General features: G+C 37.3%; 1 protein-coding gene across 3 annotated transcripts in view; it reads right to left on the bottom strand.

Annotated features, from left to right (window-relative positions):
* SLIT2 (slit guidance ligand 2) overlaps positions 1 to 14,597 on the bottom strand; it is a 406,423-nt gene that overhangs the window by 119,029 nt on the left and 272,797 nt on the right. For 2 of the 3 annotated variants that reach the window (XM_005207790.5, XM_005207792.5), the window contains exons 8-9: positions 13,611 to 13,774; positions 10,962 to 11,100 (exon numbers count right to left, since the gene is read on the bottom strand). In XM_005207790.5, the coding sequence (XP_005207847.1) occupies positions 10,962 to 11,100; positions 13,611 to 13,774 (303 nt within the window). Of the gene's footprint in view, positions 1 to 10,961; positions 11,101 to 12,024; positions 12,037 to 13,610; positions 13,775 to 14,597 lie in introns of all 3 variants that reach the window. The other variant, NM_001191516.2, reaches the window with a different exon arrangement.

Below are 14,597 nucleotides of genomic sequence, written 5' to 3'. Positions count from 1 at the left end.
GCCTATCTTTATTATACCTTCTATAGACTCTTTGTATCAAAAGTGGATTCTCTACTCCATGTTAGAGTGATTTTTCTAGCTAGCAAAGTAAATCATACTACAATGCTCAAAATTTTCCCTTCTATTCTATTGTCATCAGGACAGTGATTTTTCAAGATGAGGCTTTCAATGTATGTTCTAACCACTAAAACTGTTTAAATTTCCTGAAAACATACAACTCTTTAACTTTTCTGGGTCTTTGCATATACTCTTTTCACTCTCTAGAAAGCCCCTGATCTCTCTGCTTGCAAAACACATCCTCATACATGAAGATTCTTTGAGTCTCCCAGGAAAATCAAGATATTCCTTTCTCTGTCTTCCCATGCATATGTATTTTATTACTTATCATGTAGCTTTTAAAATTTCTGTTGTATAAAACTTAAATTCTTGATGTTGTAAACATTTTGAAAGCTGAAACTGTGACCTCTTATCTGTAATGCCTGATGCAAAATAGGCACTCAAAAATAGTGTTGATTATGCAGTATGTGAAAAAAAACTTACATTTCCACATGTCATTCTCTGCTGCAATAACATTCATCAGACAACTTGGAATTTTTAAGAGAAACCAGTTGCAGCATCTGCTTTTACCCCTCTAGCCATTTTAATACTTCTTTTTCACTCATTTTCATATCTTATCTAATATTATAAATGTTTGATTCATTCTTCTATACTTTTTTCTTATGAAAGCCATTGTGCCTTTCTGCTTGAATGTTCAAACAACTCAACAACAATAGAAGAACATAAAAGGTATGTGTATACATGCATGTAACATATACTTTATAGATATATTTTTGTGAAATTACGTACAAATAAGAAAAAAAATCAATATATTGAAAAGGCAACCAACAGAATGGGAGAAATATTTGCAAATCATATATAACAGGGATTAATATCCTAAATATATAAAGAATTCACACAACTCAGTTACAATAAAGCAAGTAATCAAAATAATCATTAGAGAAATGCAAATGAAGTACAGTTAGGTATCACCTCACACCAGTTAGGATGGCTATTATCAAAAAGATAGGAGAAAAAAATTGTTGGCAAATATGTGGAAAAAGGGAAACTTTATGCACCATTGGTGAGAATGAAACCATTATGGAAAACAGTATGCTGTGCTGTGCTTAGTCACTCAGTTGTGTCTGACTGTTTGCGACCCCATGGACTGCAGCCTGCCAGGCTCCTCTGTCCATGGAGATTCTCCAGGCAAGAATACTGGAGTGGGTTGCCATGCTTTCCTCCGGGGGATCTTCCCAATCCAGAGATCGAACCCAGGTCTCCCGCATTGTAGGCAGATTCTTTACTGTCTGAGCCACCAGGGAAGCCCAAGAATACTGGAGTGGGTTGCCCTGTCCTTCTCCAGGGAATCTTCCCAACCCAGAAATTGAACTGAGGTCTCCTGCATTTCAGGCAGATTCTTTACCAGCTGAGCTACCAGGGAAGCCCCCAAAACAACTACAATATGCTCCAGCAATCCCACTCTTAGGTATATACCTGAAGGAACTGAAATCATTATCTCTAAGCAGTATTTGCATCTCCATGTTTTTGCAGCTTTATTCACTAATGGCAAACTATGGAAACAATCTAAATGTACTATGACAGATGAATGGATAAAGAAATTGTGGTATGTATCCTATGGAATATTATACAGCCAATCAAAGAAAGGGAATACTGTCATTTGAGACAACACAGATAAACCAGGAGGGCATATGCTTAGTGAAGTAAGGCAAACAGATAAGTACAAATACTGTATGCTTTCACTAATATGTGGAACCAAAAAAAAAGAAAGAAAGAAAAGATGATTTCACAAAATAGAATAGTGATTGGCAGAGGCTGGTGGTTGGGGAGATGTATGTCAACAGGTACAAATTCTGTTATAAGAAGAATAAATTCTGAGAGTCTAATATACAGCATGGTAACTACAGTTAATATATTTCAAATATTGTATACTTGAAAATTGCTCAGAGTAGAATTTAAGCATTCTCACCAGAAACAAAAAGAGTTAACTATTTGAGGTGATGAATGTGTTAATTACCTTGATCTTTGTAATCAACATACAATGAATAAGTATATCAAATCATCATGATGTGATGTATATACCCTTTGAATATATACAATTGTGTTTGTCAATTATTCCTTAGTAAAATTGAAAAAAAGGAAGTAAATTGAGGGAAATTGATGCATATAATTTTCTTCTCATGAACCTATGTTATTAATAAAAATGAATTTTCTTTACAAAGAAGATTACTCTTCTATTTAATTCAATAGCAATTAATGATATCAAGATAATCAAGATATGCATATAAAATTGAGAATTTTGCCATGATAAAGATGAAAACACTCCAATGATTATTAGTGAACTCAATGGTCTCTGGAACTACAGATACAGTTTAATCTATAAATGTATTTTACCAAATTTATCTTATACTATTTTGCTGTGGAACTATCAAAATTGCTGTAGGGATTACACTAAGCATGGCTACTGATAACTAAGAAGTAAGTAAGATGTTCTGAGGAAACACAATGGTGATCTTTATTTTGTATACTGAACAAAATGCTCTCTGCATTCTGCAGGAAGTGAAATTACTATGTATTTTTCTAAGCTCCTAACTTATAATGGAATCATAATATAAAAACTTCAGACAGATATTTGTTCAATATTGTCTAAATAATAAAAGGAAAAAGTAAAAGTGAAAGTTGCTCAGTCATGTCCGACTCTTTACAACCCCATGGAAGAGACCATGGTATTCTCCAGACTAGAATACTGGAGTGGGTAGCTGTTCCTTCTCCAGGGGATCTTCCCAACCCAGGGATCTCTCATTGCAGGTGGATTCTTTACCAGCTGAACCACCAGGGAAACCTCGAAAGTCAAGGTAACTTACATGTGCTATAAAAATTAGTCAAACTACATATTATATTTATTTTTAAAATTTATTTTCAAAATCTGCATAATTAAAAGAAAATGAAACAATTACACAGCATGACAGCTATATTGTGAGCTAAGACATTCCTAAGTTCATGTTAAAGTAAAAAAGTCATGCTTCATTTCATGAATACTTGTAACTTTCCTAATAAGCTAATATACAATAGGACCCAGAGGGATGGTATGGAGAGGGAGGAGGGAGGAGGGTTCAGGATGGGGAACACATGTATACCTATAGCGGATTCATTTTGATATTTGGCAAAACTAATACAATTATGTAAAGTTTAAAAATAAAATAAAATTAAAAAAATAAAATAAAATATTTTCAAGACCTTTTAAAAAAAAACATATTGATCAAATCTAATTTATATATCCCTACCATGGTGGCTCAGACTGTGAAGAATCTGCCTGCAATGAAGGAGACCTGGGTTTGATCCCTAGGTCGGGAAGATCCTCTGGAGAAGGGAATGACTACCCACTCTAGTATTATTGCCTGGAGAATTCTATGGACAGAGGACCCTAGTGGGCTACAGTTCATGGGGTTGCAAAGAGTCAGACTCGACTGAGTGACTAAAGCAATCACTTTTTCACCAACAGAAACTCAAATAACTTTGAAATATGCAGATTCAAAATTTGACAAGTACAATTTAATTGAAATAAGGGTTCAAAATTTTGGAAGAGGCAAATGCAAAAATAGCATGTAGAAGGGTTAAACACAAGAAGAGTGCCTAAACAGAAATGGAGGACAAAGACATATTTTTAAAATCAGATATCAATGTCAAACATGCAGTTTATAATCAGATACAGCATTCAAGAATCATTCTCACTTTCATTTCTTTATAAATATGCATGCGAATGATCCAGAGGAAACAAAAGGAAAAAAATGTACTCCTGAACTTCATATCCAACCTCCAACATTCTGAATCTCTTTGAAAGAGTCTTCGTTACTACTAGCAGAGTAAAAGCAGTGCAGTGAGCTTATCCCACAGAGTGAGTTCCCTTCCCATTTTACTGAATGTGTGCTCAGTTGCTCAGTTGTGTCCTACTCTTTGCAGCCCTCTGGACTGCAGCCCTCCAAGTTCCTCTGTCCACGAGATTTTTCAGGCACGAATACTGGAGTGGGTTGCCATTTCCCACATCCAAAACAAGCAGTATAACTTGAGCATTTGCAACACATCTTAGAAAACACTGAGACAACCCTCATAAGACCTGACCTGAGAACTTTACTACCAGAATTTCCCTTCCCAAAATTTGAACACAAATTTGAACAAAATTTGAAGATCCCTGAAGATCAGGGATCTTCAGACAAATTAAAAGGCAAATTGTATGGTTCCCAGCTTTGGAGGCCTGGAAAATGCAACCAAGATTAAAAGCAATAAGAACTAAGAGTGAACAAGACATACTAAATTGTCACAACCTGTGTCTAAATGTCCTCTGTGATTTATGCAATTTCTGTATAATGGTTTGGATAGGCGATATGCCACAGAAAATCTATAACTGGATTGAAGAGAACTAAATGTCTACTTTATAGCAATCTATCACATGACATTCAAAATATTATACCTCAAGATTTAAGAAGTTAATTCAGAGGATTTGATATACAGAGAATCAATTCGCTATTAATGATTTTGCCCTCATGGGTCAGACCATCCATGTATAGACTTGCCTGAGGTATTCCATCTGTATGAAAACAAGGTGCTCAACCAGCAGAGTTCAAAGCAGCAAGGTTCTGGACAGCCTCTGGGGCAGCAACAACTTCTTTCTTCTAAATCTAATTCTACCTGATATTATACATTCTATTTTCCCTCATCTATCTTTTACTAGTTGATTCTCCTTCATCACTTTTTCTTTTATTTTGAAGAATAGAGGCTTGGAGGCTCTCCTGAGCTTGTGTCCTAGATCACCCACTCATCCCCCAATACTGTTCTTCTCCCCACCTGCACAGTGTTAAGTTTTGGGACAAAAGTGGTGAAGAAAAAAGATATGGCCCTGCCCTCATTATGCTTGCAGTCTAATAGGGTAGTTTGACACTAACCAGAATATTGAATTAAGTTGTAATAACTTCTATACAGACAAAATCTAGGGAGATATGAGATTATTTAATAGAGGCTAGGAAAGAAGACAACAGTTGTAGACATAAAGTAATACAAATACAATCCCTATACCTTCACGCCTTGTCTTTCTCTCTGCTTCTTCCCTTCGTATGTAAGTATCTTAAAGTGTCCTGTTTTCTGATATTTGCCTCTCCTGATTTTTTCCATTCATCCCTTTTACGATATTCCAACAAGCTAAGCCACATCTACCTTTTTTTGGCAGCTGGATGGAAGATGGAACATAGGTTTTGGAGCCAAATAAATCTAAGGTTGAGGCAGTTTAGTCACTTTACAATTGAATAATTTTTTTTTCTTTTTAAACAAGATTTCTTAATTGTTTTGAGCCTGGTCTGTTTTCTTTCCTTTTTGTTTGGTCTCACCACACAGCATGCAGGATCTTACTCACAAATCCCGGCAGTGGAAGCACAGATTCTTAACCACTGGACCAGTAGGGAAGTCCAGAGCCCAGTCTTTTTAAAACAGCAAGATGAAGTTGTCAATTTTCAAGGGATTAGAAATGTTTGATAACTTGCAAAAAAAAAAAAAAAAAAAAAGACATTCTACTGATAATTTATGGTAAAAATCCAGATTGAAAATATTATATGAAAACTATGAAAGAAATTTATAATGTTCAGTTCATTATGTATTAAAAATATGAAACCCATAACAAATTTTAAAGAAGATGTTGCCCAGCTTTATTTCTACATTTATGAATCTTACTGATTCTTTAATAAAACATAAAAGAGTAATAAAATAAATGAGTCACTAAGCTAGCAACTTGTGCCACTATAAAGAATAGTAATGGGGTATTTTGTTGGAGTTGAAGATCAATAGGATTTATTACCAGATGCTCTACTGATAGAGCTGATAATGTAATAATCAGAGAAGTAAAATTCACCTAGAGCTTTGCATGTTTCCATCTCTCCTTTATTATAGCTTTACCTGATACACCATCTCCTCAACACAAACAAACTCAATGAGACATATATTTAGTGTAATTTCCAGCTACTAATTTCTATCATCATACAAAAATCTATAGAGCATGCAACTGTAAGAAAAGCTCTATGACAAAAAGCAGACTACATAAGATAAACTATTTGAAATGTTTCCTGTTCCTTTCAGTCTGTTATGTTACAACTCACTCCTCTTTTCTCAGTCAGCAACAGTGTTTTCATCTCCTTTCCTATGACCAGGATTTGAGCAGCTTCCTTCTAGGTCCCGAACAGTCTTGCTCCCACATACCTTAACTCTCACACTCTCATGACTCTGTGTGTTAGTCACTCAGTCATGTCTGACTCTTTGTGGCCCCATGGACTGTAGGCCACCAGGCTCTGTCTATGGAATTCTCCAGGCAAGAATACTGGAATGAGTAGCTATTCTCTTGTCCAGGGGATCTTCCCAACCACAGGGATTGATCCTGAGTCTACTGCATTGCAGGCAGATTTTTTTTTACCATTTGAGCCACCAGGGAAGCCCCTCATGACTCTCTAAACCCATTCTTACTCTCTGATTTTCTAAGGACTGCAGATTTCTGTATCTCAAAATAAATTCAAATCTACCCAATTGTCTTCTTAAAAAATCCCTTCTCAGCCAAACTCTTCAAACTACTTCATATCTGTTCTCTTCAATATTCATCACCTCTAATCTTTCTTAACACTCTGAAAAGCGACTCATTCAGCTATCATTCTATCTTGAACCCTTCAAGAGTAATATAGTCAAGTTCTGAGACTTATTCTCAGATCTCCTCTTGGTTCTTCAGCTGGAGTATCTGACTCGGCAGATCATTTTTCCTAGAAGCCCCTTCCTCCTTTATCTACTGTGGCCATCTGCTCTTTTAATTTAGTCCTCTCAGGTTTCTCTTCTCTTTTTCTCCTTTCCATTGGCCATTTGATGCCTTCAACTATCTACTTTGTTTTTTGTAATAACAGTTACTCCAAAGTCTTTGTCTGAAGTCATGTCCTGCTCCAAATTATGACAGTCTTTATTATTATAGTATCTCTAAACACCTTATTGGAAATTCAGTATTTCACAGATTTTGCTCACCATCATTTTCCCTCCCAGTTTTGGTACTACTCCTCAGTTTTTTTACATACAATGTTATAACCACCATATCCATATCCTTCATACTTAAAATTTTGGCATCATCTCTGGTTCATTTTTCTCCATTACTCTCTCATCTCATCAAATGCCAAATCCTATTAATTCTGCTTCTGTACTGGCTATCACATGTGCTTCCACATCATCATTCCAACTATCACTTCCTAGCTCCTGCTCTCATGACCTCTCCCCTTGACCAACACAATAGAAGCCTCAAGCCTGGTTTTCTCTTCTTTTGCCAAACCGCTGGTACATAGACAACAGATTAATCTCCTTGGAGATTCAAACTCCTGTGTTCGAACACATTCCAAAGAAAGATTTAGATCCTCATACTATCAAGCGCCTCCATGAATTAGTTTCAACCTACCTTTTCAACTTTATCTCTTTCCTGAACTCCCAGATACCAAAAACCCATCAAATTGAGTTCCTGTTTGGCAGTATTTTAGACTTCCATTCTTATTGTCTGTGCTCATAATGTTAATTACTTCTGCAAACTCTTTCTCATCTTTGCAATTCACTCATTAATTATCCTTCAAGGCCTATCTAATACATTATCTCCTGGATGAAGGCTTCAACAATCAAGGTATCATTCATTGAATGATTGCTATCTTCTAAGCACATGAGGGGGCTTCCCAGGTGGTGCTAGGGGTAGAGAACCATGACAAGGCAATAGACATAAGAGACATGGGTTTGATTCCTGGGTTGGGAAGATCCCCTGGAGGACTGCATGGCAATCCACTCCAGTATTCTTGCCTGGAGAATCCCATGGACAGAGCCTGTCCATAGTGTCACAGAGTCAGACACGACTCTAACTCGCACTCACAAGCACACGAAGCCCTACATATGTTAATTCTTTCATTACAAACTAACAACAACAGTTAGTTCAGAGATGGAGACAATCCTGTAAAGGATAAGTAGCTTGCCTATAGCTTCATAGTTAGTAAAGGACAGGCAGACTTCGGGTTCCAACTAAAGCTTTCGGACTCTGGTTAACTACCATAACCTGCTTTCCACTTTAGGCCCTCTGTAATAAATACCATGAACTTTATAATTTTTCCTCTTTTAGAATGTGTGTTACTTTGTACCTCATTTCACAGCTTTTAATTTGCATGCCACTTGATAGAGATCTCTGGAGAATGTATGTTGCCTTTCTATAGTAAGTGCTTACTTACTTAATGTTTGGCCTGAATAGATGGACACACAATTCGTTATGTGAACACTTACTATGTCTTTCTACTATTTACTCTGTCATATATTATATCTTCTAAGATGAGAGGCCTTTGGTAATCTATGGCTGTAAAATTGAATGGAGATGTCTTTTTGAGGCATCATTTTTCATGATGCCTCAACATGTACTACTTACTCTAATTAAGCTCAACTGTGCAATTCCTAAAGCGAAATGCTCACTGCCACCTCTGCCCTTTGTCCCCAGTGTTTCTCCTTTGCAGAATGTCACTTGCACTTTCCAAGGCACATAGTGTTCTTCTTTTAAGGTTAGCTAAAAAGCCTCTTGATGAAAGTGAAAGTGGAAAGTGACAAAGTTGGCTTAAAGCTCAACATTCAGAAAACGAAGATCATGGCATCCGGTCCCATCACTTCATGGGAAATAGATGGGGAAACAGTGGAAACAGTGTCAGACTTAATTTTTCTGGGCTCCAAAATCACTGCAGATGGTGACTGCAGCCATGAAATTAAAAGACACTTACTCCTTGGAAGGAAAGTTATGACCAACCTAGATAGCATATTCAAAAGCAGAGACATTACTTTGCCAACAAAGGTCCATCTAGTCAAGGCTATGGTTTTCCCTGTGGTCATGTATGGATGTGAGAGTTGGACTGTAAAGAAGGCTGAGCGCCGAAGAATTGATGCTTTTGAACTGTGGTGTTGGAGAAGACTCTTGAGAGTCCCTTGGACTGCAAGGAGATCCAACCAGTCCATTCTGAAGGAGATCAGCCCTGGGATTTCTTTGGAAGGAATGATGCTAAAGCTGAAACTCCAGTACTTTGGCCACCTCATGAGAAGAGTTGACTCATTGGAAAAGACTCTGATGCTGGGAGGGATTGGAGGCAGGAGGAGAAGGGGACGACAGAGGATGAGATGGCTGAATGGCATCACTGACTCGATGGACGTGAGTCTCAGTGAACTCCAGGAGTTGGTGAGGGACAGGGAGGCCTGGCGTGCTGCGATTCATGGGGTTGCAAAGAGTCGGACACGACTGAGAGACTGAACTGAACTGAACTGAAAATATAAAAATGTTCTTTATGGCCAAGAGTGTTTCCTTAATTAAAAATTTGATGAGAATAATATTATCATGTGCAAATGTTTATTCTATTTCTGTGTCAAGCACTGCAAAGCTATAAGTACACTTTAAAGCACATTTAAATACTTTAAAATAATGTTAGTGGGTCTTCTGAATTAAGATTATTCTCTTATAAAATAAGGAAGTTAATAGGTGAAAAAATAATGAATAGTTCTTGAAAATGACTTGATTTTTTTGGTGCTTGCTCTGGAGGCCTATCAGCTTCCCTAGTGGCTCAGTGGTGAAGAATCTGCCTGCAACGCAGGAGCCCTGGCTTGATCCCTGGGTAGGGAAGAATCCCTGGAGGAGTGCATGGCAACCCAGCCTAGTACTTTTGCTAGAGAATCCAATGGACAGAGGAGCCTGGCGGGCTACAGTCCATAGGGATGCACAGAGTCAGGCATAACTGAAGCAACTTAGCATGCATGCAGTATAAATCGAGGAGGGCATGGCAACCCACTCCAGTATTCTTGCCTGGAAAATCCCATGGACAGAGAAGCCTGGTGGGCTTACAGTCCATGGGGTCACAGAGAGTCGGATACGACTGAGTTACTGAGCAGCAGCAGCAGCATGTAGGCCTATCACAAGAAGTTGTTCCTATTTTATTATTTCAACCAAACACGTCAAAAATATTAAATTCAAATTTAGAGTTAACTTAATACACACACACACACACACACACATATCATAGACTAGGTGGTTAAGAAGTGATTTCTTATTTAGTAGATATTAAGGTAAAGATTTTTCCTAATGCTCACCTCCCAAGATGATAAAAGCAGCCCACTTTATATCTTCTGTGACCTTGTTTTTATCCACATGACTTATATATATTTGGCAAGATTCTTGCCAAATACAGAAATGAACCCAGCAGATGCATACAAAATAGGTATGAAATATTTTGTCAAAAGAATTTAACTTTTAATGGAGGCAGCCATTGGGTCAAATAAGCTAAAATGCGCACTAATTTAAAAATCTTATATATTTTGATTTGATCTTTTTTATACTATGTAGTAGATTCATACAATAATTCAAGTAAAACAATAAAACAGCATTTTAAAATGTGATGTCATGAGGAGGGAGACACCGTCTAGTTATTTTGTTTCTATGATCTAGTACCCCACTTTTTCTTTTACCGTCGCCCCACCATGCCCACTCCAAGTAGAAATGGACAAGGGCAGATCTCCAGATCCACCTGGAGAGAAAAGGTACTCACATTCTTATTTTGCCTAAAGAACCTAATGACACTTTCTGAAGAAAAGGGCAAGTACTATTTTTCCTTAAAATTCATTCTTTTTAATTATACCTGAGCTAAACAAACAAACAAACAAAAATCCTAGCCACTTCAACAAGATATTTAATTAAACAGAGTAAGGGTCAACACAATTTTGAAAGGAACATTTGTCTAAGCTGATCGATCAGATTGGCCTTCGAAATACCCAGATTCTCCTAAAGAAAATCATGGCTTGGGTCACTGGGGAGAAGGGAATAAGAGGGAATTCGGGGCACATACATTTCTGTGATGGTCTCTGGCAGATTCGTGGGGATCTCAGTGAGACCTTTCCCACGGCAATCTACGATGTTGTTGCTACAGGTACAAGCAGCTGGGCAGTGCAAAACACTGCAAGAAGGAGCCATAAATGACTGGTGACCTGAAAAAGAAACAAATAGAAGTTGTATTTTTTCCTGAATTTCTTAAGTGTGCAAAATGTACACCTGGTTCAAATCACAAGCATGTTACTGAACAGAAATGCGTGTATTTAAATACCTGATCATATGATGACACTATGTTTCTAAAATATAGTTTAGGAAGCATGCATTTATGTCTTGGGATCAACATAGGTAAAACAAATGAGATCTTTAAAACTACAAAAATGATAATTTTTAAAATTCAAAAGATTTAAGAGAAAGGTTAAATTCTGATTTGAAACTAGAATTCTATACAAAACTATTATGAATTTCAAAAAAGCAGCAATTTCAGAATAATATCTGTATTTCATTTCTAATAAGCTTAGATAGAGCCTGGTCTTGACTGAATTTAAGTAGCTTAACTTACTTTAACTTAAAGAAGGAAAGGAAAATAGCAAAACTTCCCTCTTGGTGGACCTAACTGTTGATTCTAAATAAGTAATCCTGTGCAGATAAGTATGAGGAAAATAAATGATGCTAAGTTTGAGTTCTAGGTAGGTTCAAAATTACTGCTTTTTTTGAAGTCGTGATAGTTGTATCATGTCATTCTGTTAGTTGTAATCTAGATGATTTTTTTGACTTTGTATAGCCTAAAATGTTAGCCTAAGTGTAGTTACACACAGGTATATGTTTTTACTATTCAATACCGAAATTTTCTGTTCAAACGGTAAACAACAGACCATCAGGCATGTTGTACCAAATGGGCGTCTATAAACGCTGGGTTTGTCCCTGAAGCAGGGCCAGCCCTCTCTGCTCTGCAGAGAAAGGGCCCTACCGGTGGGATTCACAGGGAAGAGGCTGCTGACTAATTACTAACCCGATCCCTCTCAACAAGTTCTCATACGTTACAAAAATAGCCTCAGTCTAAATAAGAAACGTCAACTTGCCTTCTTCCTCATCTAGAAAACAGGAAGGAAAAAGTGAAGAGAGAAAAAAGTGGTTAGTAACGAATTGTTAGTCATTTCCTTATTTAATTTTTTATAAAGCAATCAGACCTATTGACAATGTTCCATAACATTACATGAAAATTTGTTTGAGTTACAAATATGAGAAAACACATAAAAAGGCTGCAAAGGGAGCAATAAAATAATCCTGAACTAGCATGTCTTCTCATTCTGCCTTTAGGAAACTGCTATTTATGATGCATTGAAAGTGAAAGAGAAAATTGCTCAGTCGTGTCCCACTCTTTGCGATCCCCTGGACTGTAGCCCACGAGGCTCCTCTGTCCATGGGATTCTCCAGGCAAGAACACTGGATTGGGTTGTCATGCCTTTCTCCAGGGGATCATCCCGACCCAGGGATCCAACCCAGGCCTTCTGTATTATAGGCAGATTCTTTACCATCTTAACCACGAGTGAAGCCTCTTATGATGCATTATAAACATAAATATTTTAAAATTTTGCTATATTGTTATTTTGGACAAACACTTCTAAAGCAGAAACAGTCTTATATTTATGAATTATATGTTAATATTTATGCAACATGTGTATGCATGTGTGATAAGTCACTTCAGTTGTGTCTGACTCTTTGTGACCCTATGGACAGTAGCCTGTCAGGCTCCTCTGTCCATGGGATTCTGCAGGCAAGAATACTGGAGAGGGTTGCCATGCCCTCCTCCAGGGAATCTTCTCGACCCAGGGACTGAACCCTCATTTCTTACATCGCCTGCATTGGCAGGCAGGTTCTTTACCACTAGTGCCACCTGGGAAGGCCCTTATGCAACATATTAACATATAATTATATGAACTGGGAATCAGACTGTGCAGTTTGAGGTCCTTGAGCTCAACTCTATAACCTTGCACAAGGTTACTTATCATCTCTTTTTCTTAGCATTTAAATCTCTAATATAAAGATAATATTACATTTCTCTACAGATGTTATGAGGGAGGTAAATATACATGAAATACTTAAACACATAGAAAGAACTGAAAGTCACCTATTCATACTTTACATAACCTAAGTCTTATTTTTGTTTTTATATTTTTGTTACTGAAGCCAGTCATTGATCTCTTTTAGGTAGAACTTAATGACTAGTACATACATATACATGAAAAGTATTTTATCACTTTTCAACTACAGTTCTATTACTTTTTCAGTTTCCTAGCCAGGATCCAATTCTTGTTCATCATTTTTCCAATTGTTAAGATCAAAGTAAGAATGATCTTTCTTAAAGGGAAAATCATGAGTAGCAAACAGAACTATAATCTCAAAAGTTCTTACACTTCTCTTGGAGTGAAAACTTAAAAATCCTTCATCACAACTTAGGTACAAATCATCAGTAACTGCCAACCATGCAGGACTGTCTTACAGCCTATGACCATCATCACAAACACAGAGGAATTCCATGGAGTGATTAGTGTACAACTGCAAAGGTTAGTGAGGAACAGTGAAACCTTTCAAGCATGCACCCTGCACAGTTCCTTACATCATAGCATACGGGAATATGAAAACAGAAAGGTTCTTTCTCTCTTACCGCTGCAGACAAATTCTCGTTTTTGAACCTCAGCTACATTGTGGCCCCTCAGGTGAGATGGCCCCATACACTGAGTGTAGAGGCCCACCCGAGGCCTTTGGCGCAGCCAGTCCGAGAGCCAGGCCAGGTGGCAGTCACAATATAGGTTGTTCGAATGGAGTCGACTGAATGAGAGCCAAGCAGTTTAAAGCAAGAAAACAGAATGGAGTTATTTCAAAATTTGCAAAGTTCATTCATAATAATATATAAGTTTATATCTCAACATAAAATAGGTTAAAGCTTAATACGTGCCAACTTAATTATATTCCTAAAAATTAAACTGATAACCACAAACTCAAGTCCCTCTTCATCTACTGAGCTAAGCAAATACACAGAGAGCTTGAACATGACCATGAAAATCTTTTGCTGCTGTCTATTCAAAGAGACAAAGAGACACACAGAAGTCCGAGGCAAATTGCTCTGCAGTTCCAACATACTGGCAGTCAATGGGGGTGGGCAGAGAAATGGGAAGATCAGAGGCCAGGTAGGGGTAGGAGGCATGTTAATAAAAATTGTGGTTCCCAATCTGGTTCCCAGTTAGTCTTGTCATTATTAGTCTCTCTAGAAACTACTGGCAAAACCTTTTTAGCAGGTCACTTTCATTTTTTGCTGAACCAGACAGAAAAATAATTTAATATAAACTGCTTCTTTTCACATCCTGATTCTGATTTCCTTCTTTTTGTTTAATCGCAGTAAAAGGGATTAGCTGCTTTTGGCTCTTGGGGACATAGCCTCAAAGAGCAGGAATTGAAATTAAAAGACATAGATGGCTGGGAGTGAAGGAATTAAGCCAGTCCCCTCTATGCTGGCACAGATCCATACCAGATCATGGATCCCTTTCAAGTGGCAAATAGCACTTCTCCATTTATAAAATATCAGACAAATATATCCACTAAATTAGGTAAATGACTTCAAACTGGCTTTTATGTTTTCTCAAACTAAAGAAAA

Source organism: Bos taurus, chromosome 6 (genome assembly GCF_002263795.3).
Source record: "Bos taurus isolate L1 Dominette 01449 registration number 42190680 breed Hereford chromosome 6, ARS-UCD2.0, whole genome shotgun sequence".
Classification (NCBI taxonomy): domain Eukaryota; kingdom Metazoa; phylum Chordata; class Mammalia; order Artiodactyla; family Bovidae; genus Bos; species Bos taurus.
Note: the sequence above shows the minus strand (reverse complement) of the source record. Positions and strands in the feature narration are given on the sequence as shown.